The sequence below is a fragment of the Protopterus annectens genome, chromosome 2.part1, assembly GCF_019279795.1.
Source record: "Protopterus annectens isolate FY-2018-M chromosome 2.part1, PAN1.0, whole genome shotgun sequence".
Lineage (NCBI taxonomy): Eukaryota > Metazoa > Chordata > Ceratodontiformes > Protopteridae > Protopterus > Protopterus annectens.
Window position 1 is genome coordinate 923,311,619 of NC_056729.1, and position 24,091 is coordinate 923,335,709.

Below are 24,091 nucleotides of genomic sequence, written 5' to 3' on the forward strand. Positions count from 1 at the left end.
GTTCCTCTATCACAACCTCCAAAGCCCCAGAAAAAACTCCCAAAACTTATCACCCAGTCTCAGGGAAGCAGCAGTTCTAGAAATTCAAAAACTGCTAAGCAAAAGAGTCATCCAAAAAGTCCCAGCAGACCAGAAAGGATCCTTATTTTACTCAAGATTCTTTTTAGTGCCCAAGGAAACAGGGGACTGGAGAACCATCTTGGATCTCAGTCAATTCAACAACACAGTTCAACAAACCAAATTCCGGATGGTCACGATTCAGTCAATATTTCTATTCCTGGAAAAAAGACGAGTGGATGTGCTCTATTGATCTCCAAGATGCTTATTACCACATAAAAAGGGAAAAGAACTGGCTGGGAGCCAGTCATTTCCAATTCATAGCACTGCCCTTTGGACTCACCACAGCCCCCAGGGTGTTTACCAAATGCATGCAAGTGGTAGCAGCTTATCTAAGATTGCAAGGGTTTCAAGTATTTCCATATCTTGACGACTGACTCCTCACCTCTGCCACCAGGCATCAGTTAGAATGGGCAAGAGATTACACCATACATCTCTGTACATCTCTAGGAATAAATATAAACTTCAAAAAGTCCACACTTCAACCCACTCAACAACTGGATTTCATTGGAGGTCACTTAGACACTGTCTCAGGAATTGCATCTCTCCCTCCAGAAAGGCTACAAAGTATAAGATCACAGGTCGGTCAATTACTATGCAACGACAAGGTCCCAGCAAAATTAGTTCTTCAAACATTAGGCTCCATGGCAGCAGCAATTATTCTAGTTCTTTTGGCAAGGTATCATATACGGATATTGCAATGATTAATAGCGTCCTAATGGTCTCTCATACACCATCCAGCGTCTCAGCCAATTCTGATTACCAGTTATTGCAAGCATGACCTGTTGGTGGCTACACTCCAGCCAGGTTCTCCTGGGTCATTCTTTCATTCTTCCCCAGCCCCAAGCCACAGTGACCATGGTTGCTTCCCAGACAGGGTGGGGGGGCATTGTCTTGGAAGGACAATCCAAGGCATATGGCCCCAATTAGAGGCCAACTTGCACATCAGTGTACTAGAAATGAGGGCAGTGTTGTTAGGGTTGCAAGTATTCCAAGATGTCCTCTCTCTAGGAACAGTAGCGATTCAGACGGACAACATGTCAGTAGTCTGGTAGATAAACAAGGGGAACCAAATCTTACCCGTTCTGTCGAGAAGCACTCAGACTTTGGCAATGAGGAATTTCTTCCAACCACTTTCTCACAGCAACACACATTCCAGGGAACTCCAACGTGATATCAGACAAATTGATCAGAACTATTCTCTTGCCTCACAAGTGGTCTCTCAATCCAACAGTGGTGAACAACATTTTTCACCACTGGGGCCAACCTTGCTGCAAACATTTTGCTTCTCCTCTAAACAAGTGCAAAAGTTACTTTGCCCTAATCCCCCCTCAGGGGAGTCACCCAGAGATGCTCTTCTTTATGATTGGCCTCCCAGTCTGTTTTATGCCTTTCCCCCCAATTCCTCTCATTTCACACTTACTGAAGAAAGCCAAAAGGACGGAAAATTCAGTAATTCTCATTGCCCCCTTCTGGCCTCAACAAGTTTGATTTCCCTTCCTATGGCCTCATTTAATTTGGACCCCACGGATTCTGGACCCAGTTCCAGATCTACTGTCTCATCTGGAGGGCATGGTGCATCCAAATCTCCAAGCTCACTGTGTGGCTTCTCCAATTCCCTTGATTGCCAGGCATCTTTCTCTTTCCTCACCAGTCCGACAAGTTATCTCTCATCACAAATAGTCTACAAGGAGATTATACCAAAGTAAATGGGAGAAATTTGTTAGATGGGCTCTCGGTAATGAGATAGATCCTTATTCCAGCACTATCCACAAAGTATTAGATTTTCTGGCTTCACTTTATCAGATGTGTTCCTCTGCTTCAACAATTAAAGTGCACCTAACTGCAATTTCAAGCCTCCATATAGTATCGGAGGGTGACTCTCTGATGTCACACAAATTATGTAAAGCATTCTTAAAAGGTCTTCTAATGCTAAGACCTCCATTTAAAGAACCTCTTCCCCCTTGGCATTTAACTTTGGTTCTTCAGGCCAGGTCTAGGAACCTCTTTGAACCATCAGCAACTTGTGACTTAAAGTATCTGTCTTGGAAAACCTTGTTTTTGGTGGCTATCACTTCTGCCAGAAGAGTCTCAGAACATCAGGCCCTATTGTGCAAACCTCCATACTTAATTTTTCATAAGGATTGAGTTGCGCTTTGAACTAATCCTTTCTTTCTGCCCAAGGTTGTATCTGAGACTAATATTAATCAGACTCTACAGCTACCAGGCTTTTTCCCAATTTTTTCAAACAAGGGAGTATATACTCTCCATTTACTTGACTTGCACAGCCAACTAAATTTTTATCTTCACAGGCCTAAAGTTTTTAGAAAATCAGACCAACGTTTTGTGGCATTTTCTTCTCTCCATCTAGGTAACCCAGTTTCTAAGGTTACCTTGGGCAAGTGGCTTAGAGACTTCATCACATTCACTTATCATTCTAAATGACTCCAGCTCCCCAAAACAGTTCAATCATATTCTACAAGAGCAGTAGCTACTTATGCAGTCTTTCATGCCAGATCTTCTTTAGACGACATTTGTGCAGCAGCCACGTGGTCTTCTCATCATACCTTTATCACTCATTACAAATTGGATCAGATCTCGAGGAGACGAGCATTATTTGGGTCTGTGATGCTTAGGAATATTATTCTGTGAGACCATCCGAGGCTAAAGTAGCTGGGGACTCTGTCCCACCTTCAAGGATTGAGTGAAGATTGACATCATCAGATAAATAAGTTATGTTTTAAGTTCAAGTATGTTTGGTGAAGATCGACAACACAGGTGGAATGTTATGGTAAGACATAACTTCTTTTTTTAGTTGTGCAGTATATAATGTCATTTTGATGTTTTAATCTGGCTTCATATTGTAATTCAGTAGTTCACCATTACAAGGATAGTATCCACTAACGGTACTTCTCACCCTACAGAAAGCAGTGTGATACTGGCAGGATAAGACTAACATTAGAATGCTGTACATCATTCTTTGATCCCCAAAAAGTCTTTATTAAACCAGATTAGGTGACTAAAACGCAAACTGATGGAGAGGATCATTGCTTCAAGTTAGACAATGGAAATTGGGGTTATTGTGGGTTATTTCCTATGTCATATAGGAGAATTTGTGGAGATTAATTCCTGACTTATAAGGTGTTAAAAGATGAAGTCTTATTTTTTTTTATTTAGGATTTAGCAACAGGAAATTCTAAACTACATCTAAAAGAATCTTACAGAAACTGGTCAGGAAATTCCAACACTAAATGCCCTGGTTTGTGCAGTAAATACTCTCAATACAGTATAGTCTCCCCAACAAAATTAAGAGCCAGGATTTGTTGATGCTTTTAAATGTTTGGTAGATGCTTTCTGTGGTGACAGGAAGTACATAAGAAGATAATAAAGTGGACATTTTTCAACACGTTTACTCATTGTCCAGATATGTGATAATTTATAGCACAAATTTACTTCATAGCTTTGACCAAATGGAACAAATTTTCTTGGACATTTTTTCTAGTGCTACTTTAACTGTTGTGTCTCATTTTGTTTAGTAGTGGATGCCTTATTTAATCCTGTTTTATTGTTTTCTTTCAGATATGTCGCCTCTGTTTCCAGCTTAATGTTCCTTTGGATGCAATTGCACAGTTTAGAAAGCATATTGATCTGTGCAAGAAAAAAATTGGAAGCGCTGAACTCGCTTTTGAACATGCTGCGTGGATGTCTAAACAGTATGTGCTCAAATTATTTTACCATTTTCTTAACATTAACCAGCTAGACTCCCTAAATGTCCTGACTATAATTGGGGAGAACAGAAACAAATGGAATTTGAAGTATTCTGCTTTGCATTCATGTATGCTCTTTTTCATGTTTGAGTGCATGTGGACTTGAATTGCTGTATATTCAGTTTAGTGCAGAATATCTGGGTCTTCTAAGCACAACCCTAATTCCACATTCTTTCTTGTGACATCTATTGTTTGGCGCTATGCTAAGAACTGCTGACTGATTTGTAGGATGACTACTGACAGGTTATCAATGCCATAATTGAAGAAATTCTCTTGATGGAAAGAAAAATGTATAAGTGATTGCTGTAATCTTTCGGTTTGGATTGCTGTGATAGTCTTCCTTTTGTCATACCCCTTTACACTTCCAAGCTTGCCAGTATGTTGTCATAAAATAAAAGCAGGAGGTATTTTTATCTGAATAATTAATTTCTGTCTCATTTACAAAGTAATAGTTATAGCCTTTCATGTGTAACCCACAAGAAAATGCAGATCATATGAGTAGATGTTTATATAACTCCAAGCATCATTTGCATAAAGTCATTTGTTATAGCAGTTTACTATCAAAATGATGAGTACAGGTTAGACAAAAATGTGAATGTTGAACAGCAGTTGATTCCTGTTTTGTCTAACCTGCACTAGTGCGAGGTGCATTCACACACCTGTCATCAGCATATTGAATACAGATCGCGATACAGTGGAGATTGGGAAATTACCCATTTGATATTGTAAATCTTTGTTTATTCATTACCATTAGGACCTCAGTTCCATCCTCGGAACCAATACGGCCGTTTCCAAACTCGCGCCAGCCAAAAACTCTCAGCTAAGACCTACCCATAATGCCCCTCTCCTAGTTACTTCAGATCTCGTTTGCTGCGTTCCTAGTCAGATGTGCTAGCCATCTCTCTCAAAGCCAGGTAGAAAATTCTTAATTTTAAGACAGTTTCTCTTCAAAATTATTTAATTTTTAGTCAAGTTAGCCTTTTCTCACTGTAGCCTATAACCTAAGCCTATTTCCTACCCTTTTCCTTGGTAATTTAATTTTTTACCTTTATTGGTACTGTCCCTCTCTCCTGTCTTTGACAGGCCTTTCCTTTTTACTAGTGGTATATATATATATTTTTTTTAAATAACATCATTGGTATTTTCTCCCTTAATTTTTCTATAGGATAACCTTGTTGCCTTACTATGTCAGACAAAGCTAAGTTGGGATTTAAACAGTATGACAAGTGTGGACATAAGATGCCTAACTCAGATACACATGTTCATTGTGTCTACTGTTTGGGCGTGGATCATAGTAAAGCTGACTGTGACATTTGTGCTAGTTTTAGTAATTGTACACTAGCAGAACGTAAAAATAATCTTATCTTAAAAAGACACCTTTTTCAGAGGCTCTATCTAGGTCGGAGGTCTCACCCCCTCCAAAGACCAAAAAACATAAGGAAAAACAGATTACTCAAGACACCTTTTCCAGAGGGTGTATCTGGGTCGGAGGTCTCGCCTACTCCAAAGACCAAAAAACATAAGGAAAAAAACGGATTGCTCAAGACACCTTTTTCCGAGGCTCTATCTGGGTCAGAGGTCTCATCCCCTCCAAAGACGAAAAAACAGATTACTCAAGACACCTTTTTCTGAGGCTCTATCTGAGTCAGAGGTCTCACCGCCTCCAAAGACCAAAAAACATGAGGAAGAACGGATTACGCAAGACACCTTTTTCAGAGGCTCTATCTGGGTCAGAGGTCTCATCTCCTCCAAAAACAAAAAAAAATCATAAGGACAAACGGAGTCACAAGGACGTGCATCTCCGTCAGTTACAGAACCAAGTCGGTGCCATGCATTGCCAGCGCCCTCGGCGCAGACCTCTTCTGCACCAGGCTCTGTGTCTTCTCCCTCGGTGCCATCCATGATATTCACCCCTATTTCAGTTCCGACTTCGGCACCACTGACTTCAGTGCCGTCCTTGGGTCCAACATTGGCTCCGGTGACTGTACCTGCTTCGGCACCATCCCCAGCCGACAGTTTCTTTGGCTCCATCGTATCCAAAACTCAAATACCTGCCAAGGACAAGATACTTCCACTCCGGTGCATACTGTCTCTGTTCCAACAGCAGTGTTTTCCCTGTCGGCACCGTCCACCCTTGCTGTATCGGCTCTGGTGGAACTGATGCTCTCCCGAAGCAGTGCTTGGACCATCCATACCTTGGTACCTAGCCCTCCACTTGTTTTCTTACTGGTGCCGTCTATGTCCATGGCTCTGACGGCTACCAGTTTTCTCAGAGCTCCTCACCTGGAGGTGGGCTCCTCATGGCGAGGTGTGACCCCAGTTCCGAGGTTGTCCCTCCTGGTTCCGGACTCCCATCCCTCCTCAGGTGGGCCTGCTATACAGGTAGTGGACAAACAAGTCAGCACCAATGATATCAGTATCAGACCCCTCCCCTAGCATGCACCTCTCCCAACCCTCTATTTTGGGACCCTGGGCATGGGAGTCACAATAACCCTCTTTGAAGGGAACCCCTTCTCTGGAGTCCTCCTCAGAAGATCCCACTGGGGAGCCACCCTGGAAGAAATGGTGCAAGAGGAAGCACCTTGATTCACTGGAGGAATCTATCACCAAAGACACTGATTGTGATGAGGGGGAAGGGTCCCCACGGTCTTCCCCAGACAACATCTCATTCGGAGACATTTTTGAAATCCTCAAGCAGCAGGGAGACTGGAAGTCCTATAACCCTTCTTCTGAGGAATCGGTGTTCCTGCAGGCCTTCCGTGCCCGGCCATCTACTTCCTGGGTGACTCCACCATCAGATGACCTTGTTAAAAGCATTGTGCAGTGTGTCTGGAAGGCCCCGGACAATGTAGAACCTGTCCCTCAGAGGCCAGACAAAAAATGTTATCTACACCTGAAGACCAGCCCCACTGTTCCTAGCAGTTGACAGTTGATTCTATGGTCATGGCAGTGGCCACCAAGAGGGAACTGGCATAAGATAGTTCCACCGTCCATCCTCCAAACAGAGAGTCCTGGACCATGGACAGACTAGGGAAATGGACCTATGCTTCAGCGACATTCACCATTCAGTCGCTTTTCTATATGGCACACTTTCCTCGCCTCCAAAGAGACCTAATTTCCAAAATGTCTTTCTCTTTGGTGGGGTACTGCCTGATGAGGTGCGTGATACTGTTGCCTCGCAGCTAGCTACCCTTGAATCCATCTCGAACTCCTCGATGCGTTTGATATCTCACTCCACCGAGGGGGCGGCTCGAGCTGCAGCATCAGGTGTTGTCATGAGACGTAATGCTTGGAAGTGGTTGTGTGACTTTGCAGACCCCTTTAAATCTTCCTTCGTCAATGCACCTGTCGACGAATCTGCACTTTTTGGACCCAAAGTACGAGACACACTTTCACTGCTGTGGGCATGCGCTTTTCCAACCCCCAGAGGTCCTACTCCAGGAACCAGAAGGGAAGAAAAATGTGGTTCAAGAAATCCCAAGGACTTTTTCATGACACTCGTGGTGAACAATCCCCCCCCCCCCCCGGGCAGAGGGGGCAACTCATATGGAAGACATTCCTTTCAGAGTAGAGGGGGTCCATGTAACCAGGATGCTAGAGATTCTTTCTCCGGCAGACCCTACCAGCGCTCTTGACAAGCGGCCCAATTGCTTTCCTCTGAAAGCAGTCAGGGGTCGTTTTTCTTTGCATCTACCAGCCTGGCATCTTATTACTAACGATGTTTGGATGCAGAGAATAATATTCAGAGGCTACCAAATACCACTGGATTTAACTCCCATCCCCGATGTACCCACCCAATCAGAGGGAATTAGCAGCCTTAGAAATAGAAAAGCTGCTAAGGAAAAGAGTCATTTAACCAGTACCAGCAGACCAGACAGGATCCAGGTTTTACTCGAGGTTCTTTTTAGTGCCAAAAAAGACAGGGGCCTGGAGATCAATCCTGGATCTCAGCCTATTGAACAAATTTATACAGTCCATTCTTCCCTTCCTAGGGAGAGATAACTGGATGTGCTCTGTAGACCTCCAGGATGCGTACTACCACATAAAGATGGATCCCCGCTCCCGGCTGGGAGCCAATCACTACCAGTATAGGGCACTGCCATTTGGTCTCTTGACAGCCCTTCGAGTGTTCACCAGATGTATGGCAGTTGTGGTAACTCATCTTCGACTACAAGGATTTCAGGTGTTTCCCTATCTAGATGATTGGCTCCTTACCGCTCCGACCAGGGATCTTCTTACACTTAAGGTCTCGCTCTCCGCTTGGGGATTACAGTCAACAAGGACAAATCTCAATGTCTCCAGCGAAGACACTGGAATTCATTGGAGTGGTCTTCGACACAACATCCTGTCAAGCTTCTATCCTCCCTCACAGGTTTTCGAACATAACACACCAAATCAAAGCCCTTCTTCTCAGACCTATGTACCAGCACGTCTTGTACTGCAACTTTTAGGCTCCATGGCGGCTGCCAGTACGTTGTTACCACTGGCGAGACTGCACATGAGAATCCTACAGTTGCTCCTTTTCGCACAATGGTTGTTGCTAATTTACCCACTCGACCACATGATACATCTTTCAAACCGTTGCAAGGAAGAAATGTTATGGTGGATGAACCTACAAACTAATCTTTGGTGTCGATCGTTCTGTCTTCCCCAGCCCACGGCCACGGTGACCACAGATGCTTCCCTGTTAAGGTGGGGGGGTGGAATTTCCAGGGAAAGACTGTCCAAAGCACCTGGTCCCCCATCGAGGCCAATTTGCAAATAAATGTCATAGAACTGAGGGCAGATGTTCTTCGTGTTTCACTGTTGCAGTCATTACATTAGGGTAATCTGCTGCAGGTTGCCCTCAGTTGATCTGAATAACAAAGTATTGGGTCCTGCATCGGTTGCTGTCTCCTCTTCCATGACGTCAGGTTGTCAGGGGTATAAAACATGCAACCGACACCATTTTAATCAGTCTTTCTTGCCGCGCGGTGCCCGAAGCAGAAGCAGTTCACAAGTGCCGGTCGGCCGACTCCTGAAATTTTCATTTTCGAGTTTCAGAACCTAATTCAAACTAAAGCTAAGTACCCCGTTGGGGAAACTTTTTCTTGCTCCTTACCGATGTCAGTAAAAGTTAATAATTGCATTACTTGTGGGGAGCAAATACCTCATAAGGATTTTCATTTGTACTGTATTCCTTGCCTAGGCCCTGATCACAACGTGCCTTGCTGTCGGTTTTGTGCTAAATTTAACCAACGCACTATTAAGCATCGGTATATTTTTGCTTTTAAATATTTTGGCTCAAGATTTAACTACCCTGAAATGTCGTTGGCTAGCAATCTGACTACCGGAGTTCACAAAAAACGCAAGGAAAAAGACAGACAGACTGTCGAGGTCCAAAACCGAAGATGAAGCTTCTCCTAAGCCAGTCGCCGGTACTCAGTGAGGTGCTTTCGCAGCCCCTGATACCCGCTACTTTTGAGTCGCAGGCCTCTACCGAGACCCATTCGGAGTCCGGTATGCTGCGAGATTCGCAAAGTATTGAACCCGCGGATGTCTCTCCCTTGGATGGGTCCGGAGCCGCTGAGCAGGCACTGGCTTCTGAGGGTGTTTTCAGGCCTCAAAATTTTTATATTAAACCGACGCCATCAATAAAAACAACTTCTATGTCTAAAAAACTGACGTATGAGCCACGTGTTCAGGCCCCTATGCCTAAAAAACAAATGATCAAAATGGCTGAGGATTTAATTACCTTGATCAGGGGTTCCCAACCCCCCGCTAAGATGCCTAGGCAAGGCACTGATTATGAATCTTCAGATCAGGTTTCCATTTCTTCTGATTCCTCTTCTGATCAGGAATTTTCTATTCCACCTTATGAGGATTCTGATGCAGAGGAATCCTTTCCATCTGCATCTCCTCCTGAGGATTACACTTTTGGAGAGACTTTGCATACTTTAAGGGAACATTTTCACTGTGAAAGTCAGGACTTCTCTGAATCAAAAAGAGGCTTAGGGGTTTCCTTCTTTTTCCTCAGCATAGGCCTTTGGCAATACCTCCTGTATTAGACATTGTTGATGATGTGTTCTCGGAATCAAGCATGGCTCCTGATTCCCTGCCTCCGGCTCCTAGTAAGCCAGACAGTTATTACAGGGTTCCTGACTCCCACAAATTTCTTTTCAAAAATCCTTCTGCTGATCCAGAGACTATTTCTCAGGGTCCCAAGGGTGTTAAGGCTTCTACAGCCAAAAATCCTACCCCTACTGATAGAGATTCCAGGGCGCTGGATAGATGGGGTAAGAAGGTTTATACGCCTGCAACCTTGGCAATCAGGGATTTAAACTGCCAGTTTCATATTCTTAAATATCAACAGCATGTTATGGGCTTACAGAAACAGAAAATTATGTTGATTTATGATTGTGTGGAAAATAGAGTTAAAGGATTTATTGCATTCAGCAGAACAGGTTAGAAAGCATACTTTGCAATGTGGTTTTGATTTGTTGGAGGTCTCTTGTAGGGCCGCCGTTACTGGATCTGTGATAAGAAGGCATGCCTGGCTCAAGGAGCAAAATCTGCCTGATCATGTTAAAGCTAAACTGTCGGATGCCCCTTTGCAGCATGATACTCTTGTTTGGTAATAAGGCAGAAGAGGTTTTAAAGAAAATGGACGACAAAGCTAAATCTATGCAAACTGTAAAAGATTTCTTGCAAGTACAGCCACCCAGGTTCTGTAGACACTGGCCTATTAAAAAAATTGGTCCTTTCCTGTGTCTAACAGAGCCACTCAGGGCAAACACAGGTGCTCAAAAGGCTGCAGATATCAATCACAGGGAGGTTACTGGTCAAAGCAATGGGGTGCCTCCACCTCCAAATCTGGAGTTAACAAAGCACAACCCTACATTAAGCAGTCTCATTGACTTTCCTCTACCATCTCCAAGCACTTATCTTTTGGCAGCCCCCTTGGGGGGAAAACTAGCACTTCATGCTCAAAATTGGCAGTTAATTACCTAGGACAAGTGGGTATTAAACATAGTATCCCAGGGGTACATATTTCATTTCCATACTTTGCCAACTCCAAATGGATGGCCGGATCTGCCACAAAACCAGTGGGCAGAGGCACAGAAACAAGTCATGTCCCTCATGGATATGGGGGCTATTCAACCAGTACCAGAAAAGGAAAAAGGACAAGGATTTTTCCTGGTAACCAGAAAAGACAATTCATGGCGTCCAATACTGGACTTATTCTGAACAAGTTCCTGGACATTCCAAAATTCAAAATGCTGACTTTACAACAGCTACTGCCTGTGCTAGGCAAGAATGCTTGGATAGTAACTCTAGACTTAAAAGAGGCATACCTGCATATCCCAGTCAGGGAATCTTGCAGAAGATACCTCCACTTCAAAGCAGATTTTTTGCGTTACCAATTCTCTGCACTGCCCTTTGGCTTATATACTGCGCCCAGGGTCTTTACAAAGTGCCTGGCACCAGTAATTGCATTTTGCAGACAAAGAAACATTCAAATTTATCCTTATCTGGATGATTGTCTCATTCAGGCAAAGGACAAGGGCACTCTTCTTCAATATCTGGCATTTGTAAAAAGGCTTCTAGCATGCCTAGGGTACACCATAAATGAAACAAAATCACAACTGGTACCCTCTCAAATAATTACATTCCTGGGTGCAAGCTTGAATACAACTGCCCAGATGGCTTACCTCACGCCAGACAAAGAAATGCAATTGACAACATACTTCAAACAAATGGCAACAAAATCCCAGTTATCTGCAAGACAAATTCTGCAGGCTTTGGAGTGCATGGCATCCTCGCATTCTACTAATTCAATATGCGAGACTGCATATGAGGAAACTTCAGTGGTACCTAAAAAGTTTATGGAGTCAACATTGTCACAGCCTGGCAACAATGATTCCTCTCATTCCCTGCCTACAACAGGAGTTTCTTTGGTGGACAGAGACATGTCACCAAAACAAGGGACTGTCATTCACTCTACCCCCTGCCACCCAAACCCTAACTACAGATGCATCAGACTGTGCTTGGGGGGCCCACCTGGCAGGGAGATGCATTCAGGGCAAATGGACCCCAAACCAAATGCATCTGCATATCAACCAGAAACAAATGCTAGCTGTTCAGAATGCTCTGACAGCCTTCAAGGACTTACTTCATCCAGGACAACTACTGATAAAGAAGGACAACACCACAGTTATGTGGTACATAAACAAGCGGGGGGGGGGTTACCCATTCCTACCCCCTTTGCAGACTAGCCATGGCCTTGTGGAACACAGCCTTGACTTACCAAATACATCTTCAAGCTCAATTCCTGACAGGAAAGCAAAATACTCTGGCAGACGGCCTAAGCAGAAATCTTATGGACCCACACGAATGGAAACTGGGTCCGCAAATCTTCAGCATGTTAACACAGAAATGGGGAAGCCCAGATATAGATCTATTTGCCTCTCCCCAAAACTGTCAGTTGGACAAATTCTGCACAAGAACTCATCACAAAAAAGCATGGAAAGTGGATGTGCTATCCTTCAGCTGGAAAAACCTATCAGTCTATGCCTTTCCCTCTCTGCCTCTACTCTCCAAGGTCTTACTAAAAGTCAGACAGGAAAAACCAAAAATTATTCTAATTGCTCCAGACTGGCCTCGCCAACACTGGTACCCGCTTCTAAGGAATATGTTGCACCTTCCTCCGTGGTACTTGCCTCAAACACCTCATCTACTGTCTCAGCAGAACTATCACATTCTGCTCACTCAGCTCCAAACTCTGAATCTTGCAGCATGGCTAATCAACTAATTAGTCAAACCACATCTCTCAGTAAACCGGTGATGGATGTCATTTTGGAAGCCAGAAGGCCTAGTACTAGAAAATCTTATGCTGATAAATGGAAGAGATTCTGTGCTTGGAACCAACCACAAGGAATAGACACAGCAAAGCCCAATATTCCTCAGATTTTACAATACTTAACTGAGATGCTTGACAAGGGCCTATCTTTTTCTTCAATAAAAATCCATGCCTCTGCCATCTACAACACAGACCCTCTCCTCTTTTCTCATCCACTGCTAAAACAGTATCTCAGAGGGGCCAAAAATTTAAGGCCTCCCAGGAGAACACCAACTCCTGCATGGGACCTCCAATTTTGTGCTGGAAAAACTCACCCTGCCTCCTTTTGAACCAGCAGCTACTGCAGATATAAAATTTCTATCTTGGAAGACAGCTTTTCTTTTAGCAGTCACTTCAGCTAGAAGGGTTTCAGAACTACAGGCTGTCATGGAAGTGGAGCCTTTCATTATATTTTACCCCGACAGGGTGGCCCACAGGACCAATCCTTCTTTTATGTCTAAGGTGGTATCCAGTGTGGCTCTTAACCAGACCATTCACCTGCCAACATTTTTCCCATATCCGCATAAGAAGGGGGCGCAGATTCTACATTCATTGGATGTACACAGATAACTAAGATTCTACTTAAGCAGGACAAAATCTCTAAGAAAGTCTGAGCAACTACTGGTAGCATTTGCTGCAGGATCAGAAAGGAAGGCTATATCAAAGCAGACCATTTCTAAATGGATAAGCCAGTGCGTTCGTTTCTGCTATTTGCACCATAGTAAACTTGTGCCCAAGGGGATCAGATCCCATTCCACCAGGGCTGCCTCTACTTCAACAGCTTTTCTCAGAGGGGTCCCAACCAAAGACATTCTAGAAGCTGCTACTTGGAGCTCTGTGCATATGTTCACAAAGCATTATCATTTACCTCTCTTCTCTAAATCCAGGGCAGGCTTTGTCACTGCAGTGCTGCAAGGCCTTATAGCTGCTCCTAATGTTGTTTAGTTCCATCCTCCCATCCATAGCTTTGGGATTCTACCCAAATGTAATGATTGCAACAGTGAAACATGAAGAATATAGTACAGTTGTGTACACTTACCATAAATGTAGATGTTCAAGTGTATTCAATGTTGCAGTCCAGGTTACTCACCCGCCATCCCCCATTCTATACCTTTTCTTTCCTTCACTATACTAAAAAGCCTTTGTGGTGTATTTGCTTTTAGTGGTACATTTTATGTTTCTAAGGTGCATGTATATATATTTACAATTTATTTATATATTTTTGCTCCCCATTTGGGGGGCACCTGACATCTGGGGTAAGAAATACTGATTAAAATGGCGTCAGCTGCATGTTTTATACCTCTGACGACCTGACGTCATGGAAGAGGAGACAGCAACCAATGCAGGACCCAAGACTTTGTTATTCAGGCCGACTGAGGGCCAACCTGCCAGCAGATTACCCAAATGTAATGACTGCAACAGTGAATACACTCAAACATCTACATTTATGGTAAGTGTACACAACTGTACTTTCTCCTGGCATTGCAAGCATTTCATGCATTTCTACCCTCTGCATTCATTGCAGTTTAGTCGGACAACATATCAGTCATCTGGTATATCAACAAGCAAGGCGGAACCAGGTCTTACCCCCCTGTGTCAGGAAGTCATGAGGATTTGGCACTGGGCGATTGCTTCCAACTGCTTCCTTATAGCAACACACATTCCCAGGAGTTCCAAACTTATTGTGGACAATCTGAGCAGGAACATCCTGATACCTCAAAAGTGGTCCCTCAATCCTGTAACAGCAGATCGGATCTTCCAACTCTGGGGCAAGCCTTGCTGCGACCTGTTTGCTTCCCCCCCAAACTACAAATGTAGAAGCTACTTTACCCTGATCCCCCCTCAGGGGGTGCTACCGAGGGACACTCTAACGCACGATTGGTCATCGGGTCTTCCCTGTGGCCTCATCTGATTCACATCCATGGATCCTGGATCATTCCCAAGACCTGTTATCTCATCCTCGGGGACTGATTTATCCGAACCTGCACAGTCTCAAGCTCAAATTTTGGTTCATAGGTTCATACTAGGCTATCTGCCCTAGGGCATTTATAAGCCTAGCCAGAGTGTGTTTGGCTTTCGCCACCCATTTTAAATAAATTTTGCTATGCCCTTTTTCGAGGTTAGTATACTGTGCCTCTGTCTAACAGTGGCACAGAAGTGATACCCGGGGTAAACCTACGATCCCCCATCCACTCATCAAGATTCCTCTTGAAGAGAGTCAATGAGGGACTCTGCCTAACCTGGACTGGGATTTTATTCCAGAGTGAAGGGAGCCTCTGGGTTATGAATCTGTCCCTCCAGCATGTGCTATTTATTTCAGTGCTGAGGTTCAAGTCTCTCGAGCGCGTAGCTCGATGGGATTTGGATTTTCTGAGGTGCAGCATGTCCATTAATTCCGGGTTGGACATGGCTTTATACGTCAGGCACAAATCGCCTCTGAGCAGGTGGTATGCCACTGAGTAGAGCTGGAGTTTCTTTAACCGGGCAGCATATGGCATCTGTTTGAGCCCTTTGATCCTCTTGGTGAGGTACTTTTGGGGTCTTTCCAGTTGCAGCAGGTGTCTGGTAAGGTACATCCCAAAAGGGGCATTGTACTCAATTATGGGCCTGATGAGGAATGAATAAAGAGGCACGATGACCTCCCCTGATCTAGATGTGAATCCCTTCATGATTAGGTGGGCTATATAAAATGTTTTTCTAACCACTTTGGCCACGTGGTTGTCAAATGAGAGATAGCTATCAACATGGGTCCCCAGGTCCCTAATTACTTCTGTAATTAATGGATTACCACCTATGTGGTAATTTGTGGGTACTTTGTTTTTGCCAAAGGGGATGACTACACACCTTTTGGCGTTTAGCTTGAGGCCATGGCTCTGGCACCAGTTGTCTGTTTCTATGAGGCCCTTTTGGAGGATGCTTGTGTCGGCTGGAGAGTCAATTATAGCGCCCAGTTTGCAGTCATCTGCGAACTTGGTCAGCCACAGTCCTTCCGTGTTGGCCTGTACCTCCGAGAAATATATACCGAACAGGAGAGGTCCCAGGACTGAGCCTTGTGGGACGCCACTTGTAACTGGTTTGGAGTCTGACATGGCTCCAGCAATTCTAACCATTCTAACCATGTGGGTTCTGTCCTTGAGCCAGTTTGCAACCCATCTAGTGACATAGGGGTTTATATTTAAGCTGGTGAGCTTATCTATAATGCCAGTGGGTATTGTATCGAAGGCTTTTGCGAGGTCCAGGTAGGCTGTGTGGACCACCTTCCCCTCGTCAATGGCCTTGGTGACTGTTTCAAAGAAATCGACCAGGTTTAAGAGGCAGGATCTGCCCTTAACAAAGCCGAACTGGGTAGGATCCAGTGTCTGTAGGTCCCCAATATCTTTTTTATGAGGTCCATGATGATTCTTTCCATAGCTTTGCAGACCAAGCTAGTCAGGCTTATGGGGCGATAGTTTCCAGGATCCGTTGAGGCACCACCTTTGTGGAGAGGAACCACTGTTGCTGTACGCCACTCTTTGGGTACATATCCTGTGGTAAGGCTGAGATTGAACAGTAGTTTTATGTTTGGGTTTAGCTCTTCTTGGAGTTCATGTAGGATGCAGCCCAGGACACTGTCTGGTCCCATTGATGCTGTGTTTTTTGCTTTGGAGAGGGCGGCTCTTACCTGAGCATCTGAGATGTCAGGGGGGCAGCACTCTGCTGGGATAGATATTTGCCCTTTTGGTTCCTTCACTTCCAGTGATTGCCAGGCTGCCTGACATCCCATCTCCTGTTAGTGAAATTCTTCTGGCTTCACACAAACCTTCCATTAGGAAAGTTTATTCTAGTAAATGGACTAGGTTCTCTATTTGGGCAAAAGATCATAATGTAGACCCTTTCTCTATGCCTGTTTAAAAGATCCTACAATACCTGACTACTGTTTTGCATGCAGGAGCCTCAGCTTCGACGATTACTGTACATTTAGCAGCTATCACCATTTTTCATAATGATCTTGATAATTCTTCAGTTATGTCACACCGCTTATGCAAGATCTTTTTGAAAGGAGTAATTACATGTTAAACCTCCGGTCAAGCCTCCCTTAGAACCCTGGGACTTGACTTTGTACTTCAGTCTCTCAGGTTCTCCTTTTGAGCCTTTTGATTCATGTGATTTGCAATTTCTGTCATGGAAAACCTTACTTCTAGTAGCACTTACCTCAGCGGGAAGAGTATCTGAGCTGCAGGCTTGTGAGTGTCAAGAGTCCTTACTTGATCTTCCACACGGATAGTGTGCCCCTTCGAACTGACCCTTCTTTCTTGCCCAAGGTCATTTCTGGCTTTTTCATTAACCAATCTATTGACCTGCCGGTTTTCTTCCCTCAGCATTCTAACAGAGGGGAGTACCTTTTGCACACCCTTGATGTGCATTGGCAGCTTCATTGTTATTTGGACAGGACTAAATCTTTCAGGAAAGCAGATCAATTGTTTGTAGCCTTTGAAGGACCCAGATTGGGTAAACCTGTTTCCAAAGTGACTTTATCCTCCTGGCTTAGAAACATCATTACCTTTATCTACCAACAGAATAAGCTATTCTTGCCTTCCAGAATAAAGGCTCATTCTACTAGATCTATAGCTACTTCTATAGCATTTCATTCCAGAGCCTCTATGGATGATATCTGCACAGCAGCCACTTGGGCAAGACCTCATACCTTTATATCTCATTACAAATTGGATTTGGCCTTCAGAGGACGAGCATCTTTTGGTTCTATGGTGCTCAGGAATATCCTTCCTTAGGACCACCTAGGACTCAAGTAGCTGGGGACTCGGTCCTAATGGTAATGAATAAACAAAGATTTACAACATCAGATAAAGAAGGTATGTCTTACCATAACGTTCCATCTGTGTTGTAGATCTTTGTTCATTCATTACTTCCTGCCCTCTTTCCCCCTGCCTGGACTCCTGGTGGACTTTAGGAACTCCTGGTTAGGGTATTTGCTTAGACAGAGCCTCCTACTATTTTTTTTTCTATTACAACATCTATTATCTAAGGGCGGGCAAACTCGATCTGAAGTAACTAGGAGAGGGGCATTATGAGTAGGTCTTAGCTGAGAGTTTTTGGCTGACGCGAGCTTGGAAATGGCCGTATCAGTTCCGGGGCCGGAACTGAGGTCCTAATGGTAATGAATAAACAAAGATCTCCAACACAGATGGAACGTTATGGTAAGACATAACTTATTTTTTCCCCACTGTAGTGTGATCTTGGAGTTGGAATATATTATTTGCAGGGGTGTGGGGGGTACAGGGGGCTTGCCCCCTTGCAAAACCTGTCATTTCTGTGTTGTGCAGTACGTATGTACTTCTTACAAATTCAACTTCCACTGGTGTTCAGTAATCTTCAAGGGAAAGCATATGTCAAATAATGTTGATTCTTCGAATTCAGCATTATTTTCGACATAGTGCATGTGTTTCTCTGCTGATTTTCAGAGATATGATTTGCGCGAATTACTGGGTTTTATTCCGGTGTTCGCGATTTTGATAGTAAACCTTTATAGCACCTGGTCTATGTGCAGGTAATTGCATGTTTTTGTGTAGTTATTGGATTATAATATTTGCTCTTCTGCTCTGGTCTAGAATGATACCCTAAGCCAGTGATGGTCTGTTGTACTGGCTGCAATCCCTCCAAATAAAAAAAAAATGTTTTTGAAATTGTTTGTTTATGTTAAAAATAGACTTTTCCATTTGGGTACCGAAAACACTATGCGTGTGCAGTAGTGATTTTTATAAAAAAGAAGAAAGTTGGCTGACTCACCTTGGCTATTTAAACAGACCATCATTTGAACATATTCCGCAGTATAGAATAAGGTGATTATGCAGTATTAAAAATCTTCCTTCCATTTTGGGGGAGAGTAAATGACATTTCATTGTGGTCTGGTTGGGTTGCTAGAGGAAGCAGCACATATCTGTTTCCTATTAGCATAAGCTGCATCATATTATTGATGCCTGATGCAGGCTGAATGAAACAAAAGGCCAGTTGTGAATAACCACAGACAGGTGTAAATATGGGCCAAAAATGCTGTTTGCACTCTTCTTTTTAGTGTTGTCACTATCTGTTATCGTGCAGGGTAGTGCATATATTTTTTTCTGTATACAATTAATATTTTTATGCATTTATATGTTTGGTGTTTGGTTTGGAATAATTGTTAAGGTCTTCACCTCAAATGGTTAAGGTGGTTACTTTATAGATCCAAGGTGCAGGGTTTGATTCTCAGATGAGGCAATTGACTAGGCTTAAAATAGCCCCCAAAAGCAGTTAGTATAGTTCGAATCTGTGAACATGGGCAGTCATCACTAAATGCAATCTGGGGTATTGACTAGCATTTCTATGGTGTTACATTGGGATGAAATGGCTAGGCTTAAATGACCACTGGGTTTGATAGCCTAGTAATCTCCTCTGATCCTGTGATCCTGTGATCAAAGACACAAAATACAGGGTTTGATTCTGACCTCAGGTTATTGGCTAGGATTAAGATGCCCTATCAAGACAGTTATTCAAGTTTTCCATTAGGGTTGGGTTAGAGTAATGGTAAGGTCTTTACCTCAAACGTACTAGGTGCAAGGTTTGATTCTGACATCTGATTGTTAGCTGGGTTTATAATGGTGTGCAGACTGATAGCTTAGTATTTACCCGTGAAACTATGTAGGGGATTGCACTGGTTTGCACTGTGCAAGTCTGACAGCAAGTTGAAATACATTACTTTGCCTATTCTGTGTGTAGTCACTTCTGAGATGTACACAGTCAATTAAATGGCCATAATTAGTGATCATATCTGTATTTGTGTGTTTATGTATCAGGGATTGCAACAGGTTTTACTGTCTGCTTGACAGCAGTGAGCTGAAATACATTAATACATTACTGTGGCCATTATGTATCTGTCTATCTACCTATCTATTGACTCATTCATCTGTTTTTAGTCAGACTTCTGAGGTGCAGATAGTCAATTAAGTGGATGTAGTTTGGTGGGCAGATATGTGTTTGTATATTTACTATGGGTGTTGAATTGTATGCATCTGACATGAGTAAGTTGAAAAGCATTGCTGTGGCCATTATTTGTGTTTATTAATTCATTTGGTCATAAACATCTAAGGTGCACACAGTCACTAAAGTGTTTGTAATTTGTGGGCATACCTGTATGTGGGGGGAGTTGCAATGGTTTGCTCTTAAATACATTTTATTACATTGTTGTGGCTATTATTAATGTATTTAGCCATTTGTTTGAATGCAGACATCTGAGGTGTCCATAGTAGCTCAAGTGGCTATAATTGCTGGACACATATGTACGTGTGTGTGTGTGTGTGTGTGTGTGTGTGTGTGTGTGTGTGTGTGTGTATAGGTGTGTAGGTGAAGTAGGTTGCACTATATGCATTTGGCAGTAATGAGCTGACATACATTACTCTAGATATTTATGTAGTCATTCAATCCTAATCGGATGTCTGAGTTGTACATAGTGGCTGTTATTGATAGACACACAGGTGGTCTGTCAGTGAACCTGGCAGATTATTGTTATTCCATCACAGTTTAACAGTTGAATTAGCATGACAGAGCTAGTGATTTTGAGTAAAGCAAGGTGAGAATGCATTACTGTAACTATTATTTTTCTTTTTATTCAATTGCAGTCAGATGTCTGAGGTATTTATAATGAAGTGGTTGTAATTTTTGGATACTAAAATGATCTGAGGATGAAAATTGTCTTGTCCCAGCTGCTAATTGATGATAGTGGTGTAGTCATTGACCTTCCATAATAAAGGACTGTCCAGTTACAGGAAGCCAGCCTATTCATTTGCCTCATTCAGCCCCCTGCTCTTACTTAGAAGTCACCCTCCACCAGTACCTTAAACTAATAAGCAGTTGCAACATCCCTCATACAGCAAGTTCATACCTACCAGCACAGAGCTCATGTCTCTTGGGCATATTTCTAGTCACATTTGTATTTTGCGCTTTTTTTTATGAGCTAAGACTAATGAGCTTGAGCATTTCATTAAAAAAAAATAAGTCTTTAAAACTAACAATGTGTCTTAGAAAGAGTTGTATATTATTCATGACCCTTTCCCCCACCATTTTATTAATTTATATCCAGGCATTGTGGTCTGTGATGCAGCAACTTTGTTGGATGAAATTTATCTTCAGCTGTTGCAACTTCATACCTGCTTACAAATTATTTTGTTACATCTCTTATTGGTGTTCTGTTTCTTCAGTTCTTCTTGCCATCTCTGAGATGTTTGAATGTTGTTCTGTCAGTCATTTCTGAGAAAATTCATCTGTGTACTGTCTCACATTAATAAGAAATTCTACTATTTTCTTAGAAGATTCATCATTTTTTTTGTTCAGCTGGAATTTTTTATTAATAAAAGTGAGAGATGAAGTTATGTTCTCAAATAAAGTTGGTAAATCTGATTATAGTAGGCAAATTGCATATGACGATTTTCACATGCAGTGCTTTTTCCAGGACCCCTGTCATACTGTTGGAATATAAATATTGTTTTAAACTCAGGACACAAAATTTACTTTTTTGTTCTTTCATCTGTATTTTAAAAAATACATACAAAGTATGAAAGACCTCGATGCTTTGCCAGAGATGGCCTGCACCTGTCACCTCAAGGACTCTGGATACTGGCCAAGGCTCTTGCCACCCCTGTAGTGCTTTTTTAGGCAATGTCCCGAAGACAAAATGACCACCATAGCAGCTACAAGCAAACAAAGTCTCAAGGTTATGCTACTCAATGCTAGAAGTCTAAATCTCAAAATGCACTCGCTCAAAGCACTCCTTAAAATGGAGAACATCGACATCTGTGCAGTGACAGAGACCTGGTTCAAGGCTGCAGAGAGCACCCCAGCACTACCAGGCTATAATTTATACCACACTTTTCGGCCCCTAAATCTTGACTGAAGCACTAAAGGTGGTGGTATCTCCATATTCATAAAGGATATGCACACCTCCAGACTAGTAACTCAACATAACGCATTAGAGATACTTCAGGTACAACTAACACTGGGAAAAACTGCAATCCAGGTTGTAGCCTGCTATAGATCCCCGACCATGTCCCAAGACTCCCACTCCACATTCCTAAACAAACTGGAAAATATTAGGGTACAACCAAATACCCTTATACTGGGAGACTTTAACTACCCCGCCATTAACTGGGAAAATTACTCATGTACCAACACCCTTGCTCAACAGTTTCTGGAATTCATTAATTCCAATGCCCTGGACCAACTCATTCTTACCCCCACCAGGGGTAGAAACATCCTTGACCTGGAAATTACTAACATGGGTGACTGTTGCTCAACAACAGTAATCAACTCCTCCTTAATCAGATCTGACCACAAGTTAATCACCATGGATATCCACATCCCACCCTCACCCCCCTAAAGGAAACTGCCATAAAAAATTATCCAAAGCCAATTTTGGGCTTCTAAAAACAGAGGTGGCTAACTTCACGACACCCATGCAAAAGGAAAATACATGCATAACTGCTTAATCATACACCAGTGCACTGTATGAGCACATACACAAGTGCATGGAATGGGCCATACCAAACAGAACGAAGATGCTCTCCTCCATAAAAAGGAAGCCAATCTGATGGTCCCCCACCATAAACAAACTACAATAGAAGGAAAAAAACTGTTGCAGATAAGGGTGAATTCCCAAGACTGGAAAAACTCCCTTATTAGCCTCAGCAAAAAACTGAGATCCATCATCACATTATCTAAGGCTAGCTATGAAAAAATTGCTGCAGATTGTAAAGACAACCACAAGGCATTCTGTAATTATGCCAAGAATCTACACGACAATACTCAGATCTGCTGTGAGTTGCAGCACAATGACAATACATATACAGAACCAATTGATATTGCCAACATATTGGCCGACTGGTTCAGTGTGAACTTTACCCCCCCCTTCACCCCCTAAAGGGCCTATCACTATACCTGAAGAATGCCAAGTCCCTATTATCACAGCTTCACAGGTAAAAATGGCACTGTCCAAAGCCAAGAATACAGCTTCCATGGGACCTGATAATATCCCTGCCTGTGTTCTACATGAATTACAAAGTGAACTGGCTCCACACCTGAGTACCCTGTTCAATCACAGCCTCATTTCTGCCTTTGTTCCTACCGAATGGTGCACTGCTACAGTCATCCCACTCCACAAAGGGGAGCGACTACAGACCCTGGGAACTACCGCCCCATTAGTCTGACGAGTCTGATATGTAAGGCTATGGAGCACATCATCATGTACCTTATAAATAAGGACATAGGGAATCTCCAAACACTGGACCCCACGCAGTTTGAGTTTGTGAAAGGTAGATCATGCCTGCTCAACCTGATAGACTTTTTCGAGTCTGTCACCAGAGCTGTGGATGAAGGCAAGGTAGTTCACACAGCCTACCTAGATCTTGCCAAGGTCTTTGACACCATCCCTCACTCAGGAATCCTAAATAGACTCAATAAACTAGGCATAAATCCCTATGTCATAAGATGGGTTGCCAACTGGCTCACTGATAGAACCCACACTGTGAAAGTAGTGGACTCCATATCTAACTACCCACCAGTTACAAATGGTGTCCCACAGGGATCAGTCCTAGGTCCTCTCCTGTTTAGCATCTACTTCTCTGAAATTCAAGCCAACACAAAAGGATTCTGGCTGACCAGGTTCGCAGATGATTGCAAGCTGGGAGCCATTATTGATTCTCCAGCTGATGTAGATGTTCTACAAAAAGGCCTCACTGACACCAGTGACTGGTGCCAGAACCATGGCCTTGAGCTCAGTGCCAAACAGCGCATTGTCATTCCCTTTGAGAAAAATTTGGTGCCCATGAACTAACACATAGGCGGTAGTCCATTAAACAGGTTGACAGCAACCTCTCCTTTGATAACCACATTGCCACTGTAGTCAGTCTCAGAATGTGGCACTTCTCATTACAATTCTAAAGGATGTTCATCAGTTTTTTCACTGTTGCAGTTACTACTACGGGTTATCCTGCTGCTGGCAGGCTACTGCCAAATTCCAAAGTACTGGTCCGGCTTCGGTTGCTGTCGCCTCTTCCCTGACGTCAGTGTGCCAGGGCTATATAACATGCAGCTGGCACCATTTTCTTCAGACTTTCTTGCCGCGCGGTGCCCGAAGCAAAAGCAGTTCGCAAGTGCCGGTCGGCCGACTCCTGAGATTTTCGAAATTGAATTTCAGATCCGAAGTCTTCAATAAACCTAAGTACCCCATTGGGGAAACTTTTTCTTGCTCCAGACCGATGTCAGTAAAAGTTAACAATTGTATTTCTTGTGGGAAGCAAATACCTCA

The 24,091-nt window shown here is 43.2% G+C and overlaps 1 protein-coding gene across 1 annotated transcript in view; it reads left to right on the top strand.

The window, feature by feature from the left end:
* TRAPPC11 (trafficking protein particle complex subunit 11) overlaps positions 1-24,091 on the top strand; it is a 2,455,228-nt gene that overhangs the window by 834,599 nt on the left and 1,596,538 nt on the right. The window contains exon 9 of the mRNA XM_044062556.1: positions 3,697-3,830. Coding sequence (XP_043918491.1) covers positions 3,697-3,830 — 134 coding nt within the window. The remainder of the gene's footprint in view (positions 1-3,696; positions 3,831-24,091) is intronic.